The 19,428-nt window shown below is 36.1% G+C and overlaps 1 protein-coding gene across 6 annotated transcripts in view; it reads right to left on the bottom strand.

The window, feature by feature from the left end:
* The window catches only part of LOC131160227 (uncharacterized), an 88,823-nt gene that overhangs the window by 2,123 nt on the left and 67,272 nt on the right, over window positions 1-19,428 (bottom strand). The window contains exons 13-16 of one of the 6 annotated variants that reach the window (XM_058115662.1): window positions 19,251-19,369; window positions 19,079-19,150; window positions 18,286-18,371; window positions 12,627-12,723 (exon numbers count right to left, since the gene is read on the bottom strand). In XM_058115662.1, coding sequence (XP_057971645.1) covers window positions 12,627-12,723; window positions 18,286-18,371; window positions 19,079-19,150; window positions 19,251-19,369 — 374 coding nt within the window. Of the gene's footprint in view, window positions 1-12,341; window positions 12,724-18,285; window positions 18,372-19,078; window positions 19,151-19,250; window positions 19,370-19,428 lie in introns of those variants that run through there. The other 5 variants (XR_009137965.1, XR_009137964.1, XM_058115664.1 and 2 more) reach the window with 5 other exon arrangements.

Raw genomic sequence — 19,428 nt, 5'->3', positions numbered from 1 at the left:
TCACTGCAGCCCAATTGCACGTGGAAAGATAAATAACACACATTACAGTGGACATAATGTTTAACAACCATAAAATAAACACAGGCATAGAACCTAGGGGTCCTGGCAACATAACATGTTAGCAGAAGGGAAATGAAAAGAGGAGAAGGTTTGCTGCAACTTGAGAACCTACTTGACATTCAAACGTCATGAGTGGAAGCACAAGTTTTTCCTAAACAAAATGACAAAGTTCGATATGTTGCATTCTCTCATCAAAATTGGATTTGAAGTATTATCCCATATCAACTCCATAAGCAACGAATGTGGAAAACCAAGCTCTCCCAATATCTTTTTTAACCAAATCAATTCACGGTAGTATGGGCTGTGATTCTATTCTTGGACTCTGCCTTTGATCATGTGACCATCGCTTACTTGTTGCTCTTCCAAGGCAACAAGTACCACCAATAAATACACAATACCCTCTTGCGATTTTTAATCAAAATGTGATCTAGTCCAGTCTGCATCTGTGCATTGCAGAATACAAGTATGATGCTGATCCTAATACAAAATATGAATAACAGCATCACAATGACTCAAACAAGAAGAATCAAGGAGCATCCTCACAACACACACTGAAAGAGAGATTTGGCTGAGCAGCTGTGAGATAATTTAAATTCATAACCCAGTATCAGTAAACAATTACCTCCATCTTGCAATACTTTGTTGTTGGGACATATGGATGTATCAAGAAGTTTGAATCACAACCATGTCCCTTTCAACAAGCATAGAAGATATTTACTCTATGTGACACGACAGTCCTCAAATGAGATCTGGATACCTCAATTCCCAAGTACTTCAATGGTACCTCAATTCCCAAGTACTTTAATGGTCCAAGATCTTTAGTCTCAAAATTTGTCTGCTGAAGCTCCCCTAAATGTTAAGGTCGACTCTCATCATCTGTGATTACAATGTCATCCACACACACTAGAAAAATTTTTACCTACAACAATATAACAGTAGAATCAAAATGATCTAAATCGAACATATCTAAAAACTAAACTCAAGCACTGTCCTAAATGTATCAAACCATGCTCTGGAAGACTGCTTTTAGTCATACAATTGCTTTTTAAGCGAACCTCGACTCCACTAAACGAGAAACCCGGGAGATTGCTCCATATAAACTTCCTCCTGAAGATCACCATGTCAAGGCATTCTTCACTTCTAACTATGCAAGGGCTATGTAGTAGCTAATAAATAAAGGGATGCACTAGCCTGAGCTTGGTTACCAGAGAATGTGTATGAATAGTCTAAACCACATATGCATACCCTTTAACCACTAGTCTAACCTACAAACGAGCAAAAAAACCATCTGGATTTACCTTCACAATATACACCCAATGGCACGCAACCACAGACTTCTTAGTAGGAAGTGGAACAATCTTCAAAGTATCATTTGCCTACAAGGCATGCATGTCATAAGCCACTGTAGCTCTCGACCCAGATTAAGACAAGGCCTTAGATGCAGACTTGAGAAGATTGATCAATGATAAAGACGTAATAAAACAATAATATGAGGGGAGTGGGGGAAGCACAACACATAAAGTTAAAGATTGGATGCTGGGTATAAGTTTGTTAACCTCTCCAAACAGCAATGGGAAGATCAATACCACAGGAAACAGGATTGGTAGACAAAAGAGCCAAAAACACAACGCTAAAATCTAGAGAAGTCTAAACTAAGTTTAGTCACCCCCACCCCCCCCATTGTCATGCTTACACTTGTCAGTTAGGACAGTCCACATGACCAGAAGTACTCGATGAAAATGAAGGCTCAAGAGAATGACTAGGCAGAGACAATAAGCTTGAACAGGAAAAGAGGGAAGAGTAGGAAGTGAAAAAGAATCATCAAGATCTGTAGAGCTCAAAGAGATGCAGCAGTATGGAGTAGGCTCAAAGAAAGTAACATAGACAGGGATAAAGAAATGATGCTAGGTAGAATAGTAGCATCTACATCCTTTTCAAGTACGAGAATACCCCCAAACACACCTAAGAGCACAAGGACCAAACTTATCAAAACCTGGAACTAATTGATGGACAAAATAAGGTGACAAGCACAATGGCGTATTAGGGAATGGTACAGAGTGAAAGGCATTTTACCACCGAGGACAAAAATAGCACTCTATTGACAAAAGAGCCAGCAGTCCAGAACAATTTCGGTACATTCATGTGATATATAATAGAGTAACAGTGACTTCAAGAATTCTTCTATTTTTTCCTCTCAGCAACTTCATTTTTTGTGGTGCGAGTATTTTGATTCATCATCCCTTAGGTACTCATATAGTTCGAATTAGGTGATATATTATTTAGCATTATTGTAGAAATCCCATGTATATTGGAGAGATTTAGGGGGTATTTATTGTATATTATTGAGTGAGAATCTTTTAGGAGATTGTTTTCGTATATAGAGTAGAGATTGTATTATAAGTAATTTGTATTGGCTTGCACAAAATTATTCAAGAAATACAGAAATTCCATTCTATTTTCATGGTATTAGAGCTAGGGTTTCTAAACCTTAGTTAGCAATGGCAGACGGCACCGTCAACTGCAGAGGGTCGAGCTCCTCTAAAACTCTCTACGGCGACTCTAAAGCCACCTCCATTGTGGGTTCGAATGAGCTAGACAACTCGGCCTTTACACTCTCGGTGGAGAGATTGAACGGAAAAAATTTCTGTGAATGGGCTTAGTCCATCAAACTTGTGATTGAAGGCAAAGGAAGGTTAGGATACCTTGCCGGCGAGAGGAAAAGGCCCGCCTCAACCGACGTTGCAACTCTGCAAAAATGGAAGTCCAAGAATTCCATGGTGACTGTGTGGCTCGTAAACTCAATGAAGCCTTCAATCGGCAAGATTTACCTGTTCTTACCAATGGCGAAGGATGTCCGGGAAGCTGTTCGCGAGACGTACTCCGATGTCGAAAGCTACTCCTAGATCTTCGAGATAAAGACTCGATTGTGGCAGCTGCAGCAAGGAGAGAGAGACATCACCGATTACTTCATGGAGATGACAACTCTCTGGCATGAACTTGACCTAAGCGTTGATGAAGAGTGGGAATGCCCTAGCGACAGTATTCGCTATAAGAAGAGACTCGAGAATGAACGAGTCTTTGAGTTCTTGACTGGCCTCAACCGCGATGTAGACAATGTGCGAGGAAGGATTCTCGGCCAACGCCCTTTACCTTCGACTCAAGAAGTCTTCGCAGAGGTGAGGCATGAAGAAAGTCGTCACAGCGTTATGCTGAAGGCACTGACCGGACATACTGGGAATGATACATCGGCCCTAATCTCGAGAAATAATGGGCATGAGGTACTGGCCCTAATCTCGCAAAATCCTATGGGTACAGGCCAAAAGACACATAAAGGGAGACCCTAGTGCGAACACTACTGCAAGTCGGGCCATTTAAAAGATACTTGCTGGGAAATACATGGGAAATCTGCAGATTGGAAGCCGAGACAAAATCAAAAAAATTGTGGCTATTAGGCTACTATTGATAATCCAGCTGAGAAATCACAGGGCGAGAAAATTAACAATACCACTCCAAGTGGCGCATTCAATTCAGAGCAGTTGGAGCAACTCTATAAAATGTTCTCTACCATTAAAGCATCAGGTCAGTCTTCCACAAATATTTCCTCTGGTTCTTTAGCCCAACGAGGTAATTTTTTGATAGCCTTAAATACTATATCTCATTACAAATCACCATGGATAATTGATTCTAGTGCCTCTGATCATATAACTAATTCTTATCATCTGTTCTCATCCTATTCACCATGTGTCGGAAATTTGAAAGTTAAAATTGCAGATAGATCACTCTCATATGTTGCGGGTAAAGGAAGTATTCGAATCTCTAATTATATTATTCTAAAATCTGTCCTACATGTCCCTAAACTATCTTGCAATTTGTTATCCATTAGCCAATTCACAAAAAATTCCAATTGCTCTGCTAAATTCGTTTCTTCTCACTGTTTTTTCCAGGACCTATCATCGGGGAAGACAATTGGTAGTGCTAAGGCGTGTGAGGGACTCTACTACTTTGAGGAGGCAAACACGAGTGAACAATATAAAACTATTATTTGTGATTCTGCATCTGTTTCTAGAGATAGTGAAATTTTGTTATGGCATTCTAGGATGGGTCATCCAAATTTTCAATATTTAAGACATTTATTTCCTTCCATTTGTTCAAATAAAACATCTTCTAATTTTCAGTGTGAGATTTGTGAACTTGCAAAACACCAACGTAATTCCTTTCCAAAGTCCACATACAAACCATCCAGCCTGTTTACTATGATTCACAGTAATTTATGGGGGCCCTCATGCTCTCTTACTCGCACTCATACGAAATGGTTTGTCACTTTTATTGATGATCATACTCGTATTTGTTGGGTTTACTTGTTAAAAGATAAAACTGAAGTTTGTTCTATTTTCGTCAGTTTCCACTCCATGATTCAAACACAATTCCAAACTTATATTCAGATTTTACGTACTGATAATGGTACGGAATATTTCAATGATATCTTATGACATTATCTTCAAGAAAATGGAATTGTTCATCAAAGTTCCTGTGTGGATACCCCTCAACAAAATGGGGTTGTTGAACGTAAAAATAGGTATATTCTTGAAATAGCTCGGGCATTGATGTTCACTACAAATATGAAAAAATATTTTTGGGGCGATGTCATTTTAACAGCTACACATCTCATTAATCGAATACCAAGTCAAGTTCTTTCTTTTGCCACTCCTCTCCAGAAATTTCAGGAGTGTTTTCCCAACTCTCGGCTCCACTCCAATCTCTCTCTCTGAAAATCTTTGGATGTACTGCATTTGTTCATGTTCATGCTCACAATCGAGATAAATTGAAACCTCGTGCCATTAAGTACGTTTTTATTGGTTACTCTCCTACTTAGAAAGGCTACAAATGTTATGATCCTGTCACAAAAAAATTGTTTTTGTTAGCCTTGATGTCACGTTCTTTGAAACCACTCCTTATTTCCAAAAGCCCTCTCTTCAAGGAGAGAAGTGGAGTGAAGATCGGTTCTTTGATTTCTCTACTGAGTCTCCCATCTCTACTGAGTCTGTGCCACCTACTGAGTCTCCCATTGCATCATTTCCTGACCTGTCATGAGCAGAAGATCACTTAAACTCAAAGGGAGATGCATAAAAAAAAAAAAAAAAAACTCTCGGCAAATTCATAACATCCCAAGTTCCATTTTTCTCCAGGGCCCACATTTCCTCCATGACAATTTCCCTCCATTCATGAATCTCCAGGGCTTCCTAGATATTCTTTGTAATTTTTATCTTATCAAGGTTAGAAGTAAAAGCACAATACCCTCTAGACAGAGTTTTATAAGACATGTATTTTGACCAGGGATATAGAGTACATGATCTAGTTTGTTTTCTGACTGCAATGGGTAAATTGATGTCATCAGGTGCAGACTTATCAGAAGGAAGTTGTCATGGAGGAAATGTGGGTCCTGGAGAAAAATGGAACTTCGGATGTTATGAATTTTCCAAGAGGAAAGAAACCAGTAGGCTACAAATGGGTCTTCACAGTGAAATATAGAATTGATGGGACAATTGAACAATATAAAGTCTGACTTGTTGCAAAAGGGTTTACACAGACATATGGCATTGACTACATGGAGACATTTGCATCAGTGGCAAAATTGAATACAGTTTGGGTCCTCATGCCCTTGGCAACCAACTTGGGTTGGCCACTGCAGCAACTCGACATTAAGAATGCATTTCTAAATGGTGAGTTAGAAGAAGGAGTCTATATGATGATACCTCCAGGTTTGAGTAAGAAAGGTGAAGAAAATAGGGTATGTAAACTCAAGAAGTCCCTGTATGGACTCAAGCAATCTCCTAGAGCATGGTTTGACCGATTTGCGAAGGTGATAAAAAACCAAGGATACTAACAAGGACAATTAGATCACACTGTTTTTTCATCAATCTGAAAGTGGTAAGAAAATAATTTTGATTGTGTATGTTTATGATACAATCCTAACTGGAGATGATTTAGTAGAGATGGAATGATTGAAGAAAGTCTTAACTGCTTAGTTTGAAGTTAAAGACCTGGGACAAATGAGATACTTCTTAGGAATGGAAGTTTCTAGATCAAAAAAGAGTATCAGTGTCTCTTAGTGAAAGTATATCGTTGATCTCCTAACCGAAACTAGCATGCTTGGATGCAAACCTAGTGAAACCCCCATTAAAGCAGTAAAGAGAGTTGAAGACTGCGGAATATCAGTTGAAAAGGAGAGGTATCAAAGATTGGTTGGTAAACTCATCTATCTATCGCATACTAGATCCGACATTGCATTTACAGTTAGTGTGGTAAGCCAACACATGCATTCACCCAAAAAGACTCACCTAGATGCCATGTACAAGATCCTTGGGTATCTCAAGGGCTCTCCGGGCAAAGGACTCTTCTTCAATGAGTGTGTAAGCAAGGAAGTAGAAGTTTTCACAGATGCAAATAGGGCAGGATGAACAGAAGATAGAAGTTCTACCACCGGATATTGCACCTTTGTATGGGGAAATTTGGTGACTTGGAGGAGTAAAAAACAGAATGTAGTGGCTCAAAGTAGTGCTGAGGCTGAATTTAGGGCAGCTGCACAAGGGATATGTGAAGAACTGTGGTTACGGAAACTTTTGGAAGAATTATAGATCCTAGTGAAATTCCCTATCAAACTCTACTGTGACAACAAAGTAGCCATCAGTATCTCTCTCAATCCAATTCAACGTGACAGAACTAAGCATGTAGAAGTGGACAAACACTTTATCAAAGAAAAGGTTAAAGAAGATAAGGAACCATTTGTATGACATATGTACCTACCAAGGAACAAACAGCAGACATCTTTACCAAAGGGTTAGGCCGACAAAGTTTCGATGATTTCATCTGCAAGTTAGACATGATCAATATCTATGATCCAACTTGAGAAGGAGTGTAGAAATCCCGTGTATATTGGAGAGATTTAGGGGGTATTTATTGTATATTATTGAGTGAGATTCTTTTAGGAGATTGTTTCCATATTTAGAGTAGAGATTGTATTATAAGTAGTTTGTATTGGCTTGTACAAAATTATTCAAGAAATACAGAAATTCCATACTGTTTTCAATTATCACTACAGAAATTTCAAACAAACAAATTAAACCAAAACAAAAGGCACAAAAGATAGTCATAACTTTCTTTCATTAGATAAAGCCTGGTCATCCTTGAATAATCATCAACAAAAGGTAACAAAATACCAAAAACTCAAACTTTGAAAGAACATGACCCCAAACATCATAATGCACTAACACAAAAAGGTGACAGTCCTCTTATCAACATAAGACGCAAAAGGAACATGAAGATACTCTTCCAAATCCCTACTAACATGATTCACACACTAAATTAGACACAAGACTCAAACCAAGAACCAACTGCTTTAATTTCTCCAAGGTGGGATGACTACAACGATAGTCAATTTGAAGCAGTTTGGCCACAGCGACACAAGCAATGGAAGGGGATAGCAATTCAAAATAGTAAAATCCTCCATTTTCATGTCCTCCGTCAATCATTTTCTTTGTCTTCAAATCCTGAATGATAACATTACTGGGAAAGAAGGTAATTGAAAAATCCAACGCTTTTGTAATTTCGTGAACATAAGATCAAAGGGAAATCTAGGAATTTACAAAACAAAAGATAGGTAGATGCGAGGGTACATGGTTTGCTATCACTTTTCCTATAATTGCAATAGTGGACCAATTGGAAACGGAAAAATAAGGTAATTTGAATAATCTTAGAAAAGAGATTGGATGCACTTCCCATATGGTTACTGACATCAGAATCTACCATCCAAGGTCTTGAAGAAGAGGTACTATATGCAAAGATGTTACAAGGTTACCTATTTTGGGCAAGAGATGCAATGGGAAGTGATATAGAGATGTCTTATACTCCAAAAACTTGCAATTTTCTTCCACTAATATTAACACAGCATGCAATTCTGAAACAGATAAATAAATAAATAAAAGTACAGTCAGCATTGCTGCCTTGAAATCTGAGTACATAACACTGCCATTGCAAAATGTCTGCGTCAGTGCAAGCACCATTAGCAATCCTACAGAGTCTGCCATAAAGATCCATATATTGGTCAACTGTGTGACCTCCACGGCCACAATGACTACACTTCCACACTCCACCCCACACCCATCTCCATCACCATGACTGCCCTAACCACACCAGGAACCTCTATAACTACCAGACTATGCATCTGAACCCCCATAGTGAAGACTTGTCATACGTTCCCTTTGTTTTTAGATTTCAATATTTCTAGGATCGGCTAATCGGCACCCACTAAAGACTCTTTGTGATGAAAGTTTGTCAAGAATAAGCCACTATCTATCTTTGATTAGAGAGGCAATGACCAGATGGGTTTTCAATGGCAACGTTAAATTGAGGGCTAAGGATTGCACATCCAGCACATGGAGGGATAAACAAACGATAAATGACACCCATTATGAGGAATAGGATAATTTTTTCCAGCTATTCAATAAACACGGGCAACAAAAGTAGCCAAGGACCTCCCAGAAACTAAGGCTCTGATAGCATATCAGTTCACCACTTCACCTAAAAGATAGGTTGTAAGCCAACAAAGTAGGTCAAGCCTCAACAATATATATTACATAAATTAATAAAAATTAATAGAAAGATAAAACCTCAACAAAATTGTCTGAATACTTGAAGTTGGATGTATTTTCTTTCTTTTTTCTGTGCCATTGCTATAATTTGTGAACCATGATATAAATTTGGTTTAGTTGTTTTTACTTAAATTTTCAAAGTACCATTTTAATAAATTTAAACTTGAATTTTTTTATTTTATTTTATTTTTTTGGGTTATACCACCTGGGTGTTTCGTACAAGCCACGCTTTGCACTTATACCCCCTAGGTGCAATGAGAAATGTACAAGGGTGGAATAGACTGAGTCAGTCTAGATGGGAGAGGGCTAAAAAGTTAGCAAAGGAAACTAGGATTATATTAGCAACTTAAAAAAATATTCACTTACAAGAAAAAGCATGGAGATAGAAGATACAATGATTAAAAGGAAAATTAACTTAACCTGCCTTCAAGAGACAAAAGCTAGAGAAATTGAGAAATCAAGATTTAATCTTTGGTAAACTAGAAGAGAGGAACATAAAAACGGGATGGAATCATTGTAAACAAAGACCTAAAATACAACATAGTAGACATTAAAAGAATAGGGCATGAGATCATTAAAATCATGATGATAGTAAATGTTATTAGTGTCTATGCTCCCCAAAAAGGCTTAGTAGATGGATACTATGATACAAGGGATACAAGCATTTGAAAGGACATTTAGAGGAGTTGATTTGAATGGAAACATTGGAAAGGATAATATACGTTATCTAAAGATACATGGAGGTCATAGATATGGAGAAAAAAATGAGACCGGTGATACACTTTTAGATTTTCCATGTCCTATAATTTAGTAATATTGAACACATGCTTTCTAAATAGAGAAGAACATTTAGTAACTTTCTAGAGTGGGCAAAATAAAAGCCAAATAGAATTCTTCTTAACTAGGAAGCGGGATCGTCTATCATGTAAAGATTGTAAAGTTATTCTGATGAAAGTTTGACTACACAACATAAGAGTCCTACTATTAGATATATATAAGAAGGGAAAAACCAACATAAATCAATGCAAAAGGATTAGGTGGTGGAGTTTGAAGGGAGAAAATATAATAAAATTAACAAATAAAATGATTAAAGAGAGTGGTTGGACAATAGGAGATAAGGTAGATGCAAACATTATATGGAATAAAATGGCTAACTCTATAATAAAGATGGCAAAAGAGTTTTTAAGTGAACCCAAAGGAAGATACTCCAATAGTAAAGAAAGTTGGTGATAGGTTCAAGATGTCCAAAAGGCCGTAAAGATAAAAAGAAACTAGTATTAAACATGGCAAAGTTGTAGAAATATAGAAAATTTTTAAAAGTATAAAGAGGCAAGAAAACATGTAAGAAAGGGCTATTAGTAAAGCTAATCATAGAGCTTATAAGACTTTATATATAAGACTAGATACAAAAGAAGGAGAAAGAAATATTTATCAAATGGCTAACTCTATCATAAAGATGGTAAAAGAGTTTTTAAGTGAATCCAAAGGAAGATACTCGGGTAGTAAAGAAAGTTGGTGATAGGATCAAGATGTCCAAAAAGCCATAAAGATAAAAAGACACTAGTATAAAACATGGCAAAGTTGTAGAAATATAGAAAATTTTGAAAAGTATAAAGAGGCAAGAAAACATATAAAAAAGGCTATTATTGAAGCTAAACATAGAGCTTATAAGACTTTATATACTAGACTAGATACAAAAGAAGTAGAAAGAAATATTTATAAACTTGCTAGAGTTAGAGAAAGAAAATGCAAAGATTTAGGTAATATAAAAATGTATGAAGGACACGAATGATAATGTCTTAATCAAAGAAGAAGGCAAAAAAGAGAGGTCACGGAGACACTTTATGTAGTTGTTTAATGGAAACCAAACTGAATGCTTGAGCATGGAAGTGACAAATAAGGAAAAGAGTTTTATAATAGGATATTTATTCACAAATTAGAGCCCTTGAAGTTAAGATGGCTATAAAAAAGATGAAAGGTGGGAAATCTATAGGTCCAGATAACATACCAATTGAAGTTTGCAAAATGTTTAGGAGATAAAGTATATGATTAACTAATTTATTCAACACTATTATAAGAACAAATAAAATGTCAAAGGAATGGAGAAAAAACATGTTTTGTACCTTTATACAAAAATAAAGGCTATATTCAAAATTGTAATAACTACCATGGAATTAAGATTATGAGTCATACATGAAACTATGGGAAAGGTAATTCAACAAAGAATAAGACTAGAAGTTAGATTTTCAAAGAATCAATTTGATTTTATACTTGAGAGAACAATAATAGAAGCTATTTATCTTTTGAGAAGATTAATGGAAAAGTTTAGGAAAAATAATAGGGATTTGCATATGGTCTTTATTGACCTAGAGAAAGCCTATGATAGAGTACCTATGGAAGTTCTTTGGTGTACTCTAAAAAAACGGGAGTTTGCAGTAGATATACTGAGGTTATTAAGGATGTGTATTATAGAGTACGACTAGCGTTAGGACTATAAGAGGGGAATCTAGATAATTTCCAATCACAATAGGTGTACAACAAGGCTCTACTTTAAGTCCTTATCTTTTTACTTTAGTAATTGATGAACTCACTAAACTAGATCCCTTAATGTATGTTGTGTGTAGATGATATTGTCTTGATTGATGAAATTGAGAGTTGTGTGGAATCTAAGTTAGAACTTCGAAGAACTGTTTTAGAGTCTAAAGGTTTTAGGACAAGTAGGAATAAGACGGAATATATGAAATGTAATTTCAATAACGTAAGGAGGAGTATTGGAGAGAAGATTAAACTTGATAATCAAGAAATTAATAGCACTAGTATATTTTGATATCTTGGACTTATTATGCAAACAAAAGGGGAAATTGAAGAAGATGTAATACATAGACTTTAAGCAGGTTGGGTAGAAGAGAGGAGTGTGTCAAGCGTGTTGTTTGATCATAAATACCCTTAAAATTAAAAATAAAATTCTATAAGACAGTTATAAGGCCAGTCATGCTTTATGGATCAGAATGTTGGGTAACTAAGAAACATGTACAAAAAGTAAAAGTTATTGAAATGCGAATGTTAAGGTGGATGAGTGGTATAACATTAAAAGATAAATTTAAGGAATGAACATATAAGCAATAAACTGGGCATAGTCAAAGACAATACAAGGGAGGGGTAGCTTAGATGGTTTGGGATTTGAAATGCAGTCTAGTACCGCACCTATGAGGAGGAGTGAGTTAGTTATTATTAATGGTATTAAAAGGGTAGTGGTAGACCTAAAATAACCTAGAATGAAATTGTGAGGAAGGATTTAGTAGCCCTTAAGTTAAGAGGAAGAAATTTCTCTTGATCGAGTGAAATGGCGAAAAAGTATTCATGTAGCGAACCCCACCTATTGATACTCAATACTTCTTCTTCTTGTTGTTGAAAATTGAATATTTTTTGCTTTACACTTCACAAACTTGAAATCTTTCAATCTAAAACTTGAAAACTGGGAATGTTTTGATTTTGTTAATTCATTGACTAGCTCTACTAGCCAATAGATGAATGAGTTATGCAAATTAAATTGAGCCAAATTAAGCACCAGGCACCTCTTTTGTTGTAGAGTTATAATATGTTTTGAATTTCCAGTCCATGATTTTTATAATGAATTAATTATTTTAAGTCCAAAAGGCTCATATAATATCTAAAATTAATTGTTACCATTGAGATATTTGTTACACCTATAATTATGCAAAATCATTTTGGTTCACCCAAGAACCGAACTTAAGCAAACCAGAAAATTCCAGATCAATTTGGCAGCAATGATGGTTTAGACAACTTCTGACTGCAATCATGTGGAGCCATAGTAGTTTGGTTTGGTTCTAATATATGCTTAGAAATCCGAACCATACTAAAATAAACCATTTATGCCCGCAGCATTATTGCCCTTACTGGATGCCTAATAAGAAAAGCAGCAACCCTCTCTTCATTCTCTTCAGGATCAATTGAGCAGCTACTGTATACCAATATACCACCAGGCTTTACCAACCTACACATAAGAAAATAAAATTCAAAAATAAAAATAAAAGGAAGACAATTAAGAGTGCAATCTATGACTATTTAAAAATAAAAGGAACCGCTGCTGCATACCAGTACAGCATATAAAATGAAAGTAGCCAATAAGGTATGGGAGCTAGAAATAGAATACATAATGAATTTTATAGCTTTAAACTTTAAATCATTTTTAGAGAAACATCTAAAGCGAACAATATAAGAAACCGTAATTCTTAAATGATTAAGAGGGGAAAGTTTGTTGGAATTCTCTCGTTGCAAGTTAACAAGTTTTAACTATCGTGTGCCACTTGCTTTGAATCCTGCTAATTTTCTCCCCTGATTTGTAATTTTGTTTTGGTTTCTATGTCTGTTGATTTTTGCCTTGTATACGAAAATCTACAATCAACACCATGTTGAATCACACTATTATAGGATGTAAAGCTTCTTCTTCTATCATAAATGATGATTAAGCTCTGGAGAAATTGCTAGGATTTAATCCTCACTGTTTGTTGTTGATGATGATGCTACCACAAGGCGTCACAAGCAAAGTCCTTGGGTTAATCTGGCACTGGCTGATTATATGTTAAAAAGCCTAAAATCTGCTCAAAAAGAAAAATATGCAGTCGGTCAGAATGTTGATCCTGCAGGATTATCAAATGATTCCTTCGAGAATTCTAGTTCCAGAAAGTTTTAAGCAAGTTCATTGGGTTCCGATTCCCTGATTCAACCTGACCATAAGATTGAAGCTGATGGGCCTGATGAATTAACTGGCGATCTTTCTAATTTTTCCCCTCTCATATTCTCAGAATATTTTTCAAGGAAATGCAGGAAATTCTACTGTATCAATCTTTGATTGGAAGTTTTATGTTCCATTGCTTTCATAAGAATTCAGATTTGCAACTTTTCTAGCTTACAAAGGGGAAAGAATTTGTAAATCCACGTTATCAACATGTGCCAGATAGCCACCTCTACTAAGGTGGATTTCCAAACCGCCTTGACATAGATGGTGAACTCGAGATGATAAATTTGAATGGGTTTGAAATTTGGTCAAAAATACATACCAAAGGGTCACCACTAACCTACTTTACCCTGAGTGAGGTTAGAATACGTAATTAATTATTACCAATTGATTGATTGATCAATTAGCTACACCTAAGGTCCAAGGACACGATGGTCGAAGGTCTACATACCAGAGCCAAGTTCAAGGTTTGCCTATGATCACCTTCAAGTTTAACCCATCAAGACTTTAATCCTTTTGTTTTAGCATTTACCAGCATATAAGATATTGGCTAGCCCTGCACAAGACAGCAAATTTTCTCACCCTGAGATCCTCGAAGGTATGCACAAGACACCACCTTGATGTCCACCTTCAGATGGATTTTTTAATCATATAAGAGTGCTTTAGTACAAATTTACCCATCCATTAAATATTAAGTTAACCCTGCACATGACAGCAACTACCCTCACCTCAAGATACTCGAAGGAATGCACAAGACACCACCTTGAGGTCCATTATCCGATTTATTAAGGTATTCTAATGTTAGGCAAGATACCCTGTAGGTGAACAAGCTAAAATAAAGAGATATTCTACTTAATCATACAAGGGAATGCAGATTAAGACAAGCAATCAAAAATCAAAGCATGCATTCAAAGCTACCAAAATAAAAGATGCTAAAAGAAGAGCAAAATCATATGCAATACCTATCTATTCTACAAAAGGCAATTAAATAAAATCCAATATTACTTTCCTATATTTGAAAGACTCATCTTCCTAACATAAAAACAAAACTCAAAACTTTGTGTACAAGGAAACCCCCTTCAGATCCTTATTTTGGTTTTTTCCCCTTTCCTTTGCCATTTTTATTAAGTTGGAAACCCTATTCTTAAATAAAAATATAAAAATGAAAAAAATAAAAAGAGAACACTAGAAATCGTAGAAACCCTAGGCAAGTAACCCAAATTTTTTTAAAAATTTTCTTTATTTTTTAACACCTTTTTATCTTTAAATTTAAAAATTAATATTGATAAGGCTAAAGTCCAGTACTAATAATTAAAACTGAGGAAAACCCAATTTTTTAAAATCATTTGAAACATTTTTCATTTTTTTAGAATTTTCAAGAATAAAACAGGTAATAATAATAATAATAATAATAATAATGACATGAATTTACAAAAAGTTGAAACTTTCTGACTTATTTTTTTTTTTTTGGAATTTTTACATATTAAAAAACTATTTTAAATGACCTAAAAAAACAAAAAAAAATAGAAAAAAAATAACAAGTTGACCAGTCCAAGTGAACCGATCAACTGGTCCACCTCAAATGAAAAGAACACATGCACTGCATGTGAATGCTTCCCTCCCTTTCAGATAGTTTTCCCACAAGCATGAGGGTTTCTTGTGAAACCCTAGCATGCTTCAACTGATGCAGCATCATCCCCAACACTCTGCAGCACTGGTGACGACCAGGATTACTGCCCTTTGCCTTCTCCAACTCCATTGACAACAGCAACCACATTATCTCATCAGAAAATCATGAAAATTCCCTCTGTTATTCTCTGTTCCATTTTCACCGGCATGGGTGGCTGGGCAGTGTTTCCAGCCATCCTATGACTTTTCTTAGGTGCTGCAACATCAAGGCTACATCCAGATGTTCATATTGCTTGTCAAAACCTGCAAACAAAGCCAAAACAAGTTCCCTCTCTCTCGAAAACCTCTCTCTCTCTCCTTTCTTCTCTCCCTCTCTTATTCTAAGAACTTACCTTTTCTCTGTATATTTTTCAAAAAACAGCGGCAAAACACATAGAGTCTAAGAGAAAGGAGGAAAACCGAATCTTTACATGTAAAACCATAAAATCCAAGCGCAAAATCATGATTCTCATACCAATCACCTATGGCTACTCATCATAAAGAGCATGCAAAAAAAAAAACCAAAACAAAACAAATACACATCACCATGCCTTCAAACTATCTTTTCCATACAAGAACAAGATTTCTTAAGCATAAAGAAGATAAAAACCATACCTTGTAAATCTCTCCTTGGGTAACTCGAATAAGAAAACCAAGAAAGGTTGAAAAAAATCCAACGAAAAGTCGAATACTTGAATATGCTTCCTCTTTCTCCACTCGAACTTGAGTTTTCCTTGAGCGTAAGTCTCCTTCAACTAGGACACAGCACATGCTCTCCCGAATCGAACGTGAAACTCTTAATGCTTGAGCATGTGTCTCTCTCCTCACTAAATTAAACTTGTACTCTCCAAGGAATTGGTGCGTGTGTGCACAAAGGGAGCCCTAGCTTCCCTTTTATAGACCATTTGGGAAGGTAGGGTGTTTCCCTAATTCCCTATTCCCAAAAACACCCTTCAGAGACGAGGAAATCCCTTCCTTGTCCCACAAAGTCGTTTGGAAGCAAGCCAACTTAATCTTAAGGATAAATCCTTAATCAAATTTGTTAGATTACCACTTTACCTAAAAGATTAAGCCATTAGGTTGTGGGTCAATGATGTATATCAATCTTGAACACCCCACACGTGCAGTCCGATAACACGTGGAGAGATAAACACACGATAAATAACACCCATTACATGGAATGCAATAATTATTTAAACACCACACAATAAAACACAGGCAACAAGATTAGAAAATAGGAACTCCTAGAAACCTACTTTGATACCATGTTAGATTACTACTTCACTAAAAAGCTTAAACTATTAGGTCAAGGGCCAACAATGTATATCAAGTTTTAACAAAATTAAGATATTTCCCTATTTGACAAAGCTAAGGCAATAAAACCCTAAAAACTGAAACTAAAGGTCCCACCTTAACCCAAAAATTGAATTGCACTAGCAATGCCTTAGAGAAGGGTAGAGAAATCCTAATTAATTGCTTCATCGCTAATTATTATCCATTATTCTCTAATTAATTGAGAAATTTCCATCCCTGGAAAAAATTGGGTGTCTCCATGTGCCCCTATTTATGTGTTTGTTACTATAGAAAATTAGAATAACATTCTATAGAAGCAAAAATATAAAGATCAAGACCCAGTTTTGGACAAGGTCGGTAAATAATCACAATCCTAGAGGTGAGAAGAAAAGCTCAAGTGAGCATACATGTGTTCATAGTGGAGAGAAAAAAGAGCTATAGAAACTTTCAAAGATGTGAGAAACACATTTTTGTGTCATCGATGAGGAAAAATCAACTTGGTTTTCAAGCAAGGAAACTATCAGAGGCATGGATAACCAAATCACTTTGCAAATGATAGACATAGGTTAGCTAGGTCTACGAAAGATAAACCTCTAACATGGATAACCAATTGTATCATTGGTGAGAAAATCAACTTGGTTTTCAGGAAAGGAAACTATCAAAAGAATGGATAACCAAATCACTTTGTCAATAATAGGTGCAGGCCAACCTAATCTACAAAAGAGAAACATCTAACATGGATAACCATATCACTGTGTCATCGGTGGAAAAACCAACTCAATTTTCAAGAAAAGAAACTACCAGAGACATAGACAACCAAGTCACTTTTCCAATGATAGGTGTATGCCAACTTGGTCTACGGAAGATAAACCTCTAACATGGATAACCAAATCATTGCATCATCAGTGGGAAAACCAACTCATTTTTCATGAAAAGAAATTACTAGAGACATGGATAACCAAATCACTTTGCCAATGTTAGGTGTAGGCCAACTTCGTCTACGAAAGATAAACCTCTGACATGGATAGCCAAATCACTTTGTCATCCGTAATAAAATCAAGCGGGTTTTCAAGAAGGGAACTATTAAATACATGGATAACCAAATCACTATGCCAAGGTGTAGGACAACTTGGTTTACGAAAAATAAACCTCTGACATGGATAACCAAATCACTATGTCATCAGTGAGAAAACCCACATGATTTTCAAGAAAAGAAACTACCAAAGACATATATAACCAAATCACTTTGCCAATGATAGTTGTAGGCCGACTTGGTCTACAAAAGTTAAACCACTGACATGGATAATTAAATCATTGAGTCATCAATGAGAAAACCGACTTGGAAACTATTAGAGAGATGGATAATCAAATCACTTTATCAATGATAGGTTGAATTTGAAATTGGAAAAATCCCCTCTTTACGTGCCCAAATCAGAAAATTTATGAAATTCGGACTTGTTCTAATTCCAAAAAATCCCCAAAATGGACTTGTTCTAATTCCCCAAATCCCCATAATTGAAACAGCACATGACTTTCAGCACTTCTTTCAGTTCAGCACTTTTTCAGAAGTGATTCCAAGTTTCGACAAAAATTAATTTCAACTCTGAAATGAATGGAACCTACACAAGCATCAAATTTCAAAACCTCAAGATTATTTACCTTGTCAAACATAAGATATCTATTCATTGAAAAAGTTTTCTACTTCACATCTGATACCAGAAAAGGAAATAAAACCAAAACCAAGGATTTTACTATGTTTTGCAACTAATCAATCTCGAGTCGGTTAGGGAAAATTGCAAGGTGTGAAGAGCATTACATGCTAAGATCAGAAAAGAAAAGGATAAGTATTGGTCTCACATAGCAGCTGCATTTAGGAGCTCATCTTGTAAACTCTTCAATTGTTCCATATCTTCTAAGCTTCTGTTCCAACGCAAGTCTGCCCTCTTTGACAAAATAAAGAACAAAAGTAAGCTTGTGGACCAAAAATGTATATCACTCTCCTGCAGTGCAGCCTGATTATATCAAGCTTTAACACTCCCACAAAGTGCAGCCCAAATGCACATGGAGAGACACAAACAAATGATAAATAACACCCATTACAAGGAAAAAATAGTTCTTAAACAACCAAACAATAAATGGAGCAACAATACTAGAAGTTAAAACCCAGCACCTCCTGGCAACCATGTCTCAGCTACCATGTTAGATTGCACTTTGCCTAAAAGCTAAAGCTGTCAGGTTGTGGGCCAACAATGTATATCAAGCCTTACCAAACACAAATCCGCCCTCTTCAACAAAAAAAAAGTGGGGGAAAAAAAAGCAAGAATCAGGTATCCCTTAAAACACACACACACATACCCACACACAAGGGAAGCACACAGAGTATCACAGCATTGTTTAAGCATGCTGCAAACAGCCATATAAAAGCACATACTCACTAGCAGAGTCAGTAGTATCTGGAAGGCTTCACAAGTGACTCTACCTAGGGCGGGACAATGGAATTCAAGGCTGCTGACATAATATAGAAATTATATGTGATTCAATACTGCAATTTTATATTATTAGTGAGGAATGCTGAAGGTTGAGGAAGATAGGGAACATATGCTCTTCTATTTGTTCCGGCAACTAACATAAAGAGCCTTCATGCAAATACCTTTGAGAGAACACCAAGCCCAGAACATGGAGCATCCAACAGAACTTTATCCGACTTAACCTTATTTTTTTCCTGGAAAAGTTGTTAAAAAAATAAGGAACAAAGAAACACAAAATCAAAAGAAAGCATATTCCCAAAAAAAACTTCCATCTTCCATATAGTGGAGACTTACAGCAAATATACGAAGATCAGCATGAACAGTAGTGATGACATTATCAACATTGTGCAACAAGGCTGTCTCTTTGAGGATTCTCAAACGGCCCTTGTTTATATCAATTGCAGATACCATTCCTGAAACGTAATAAGGCAACATGCATATTAATTCAAAATTGCTGGACATTCTATCTCAA

Source organism: Malania oleifera, chromosome 7, assembly GCF_029873635.1.
Source record: "Malania oleifera isolate guangnan ecotype guangnan chromosome 7, ASM2987363v1, whole genome shotgun sequence".
In the NCBI taxonomy this organism is placed as follows: Eukaryota; Viridiplantae; Streptophyta; class Magnoliopsida; order Santalales; family Ximeniaceae; genus Malania; species Malania oleifera.
Note: the sequence above shows the minus strand (reverse complement) of the source record. Positions and strands in the feature narration are given on the sequence as shown.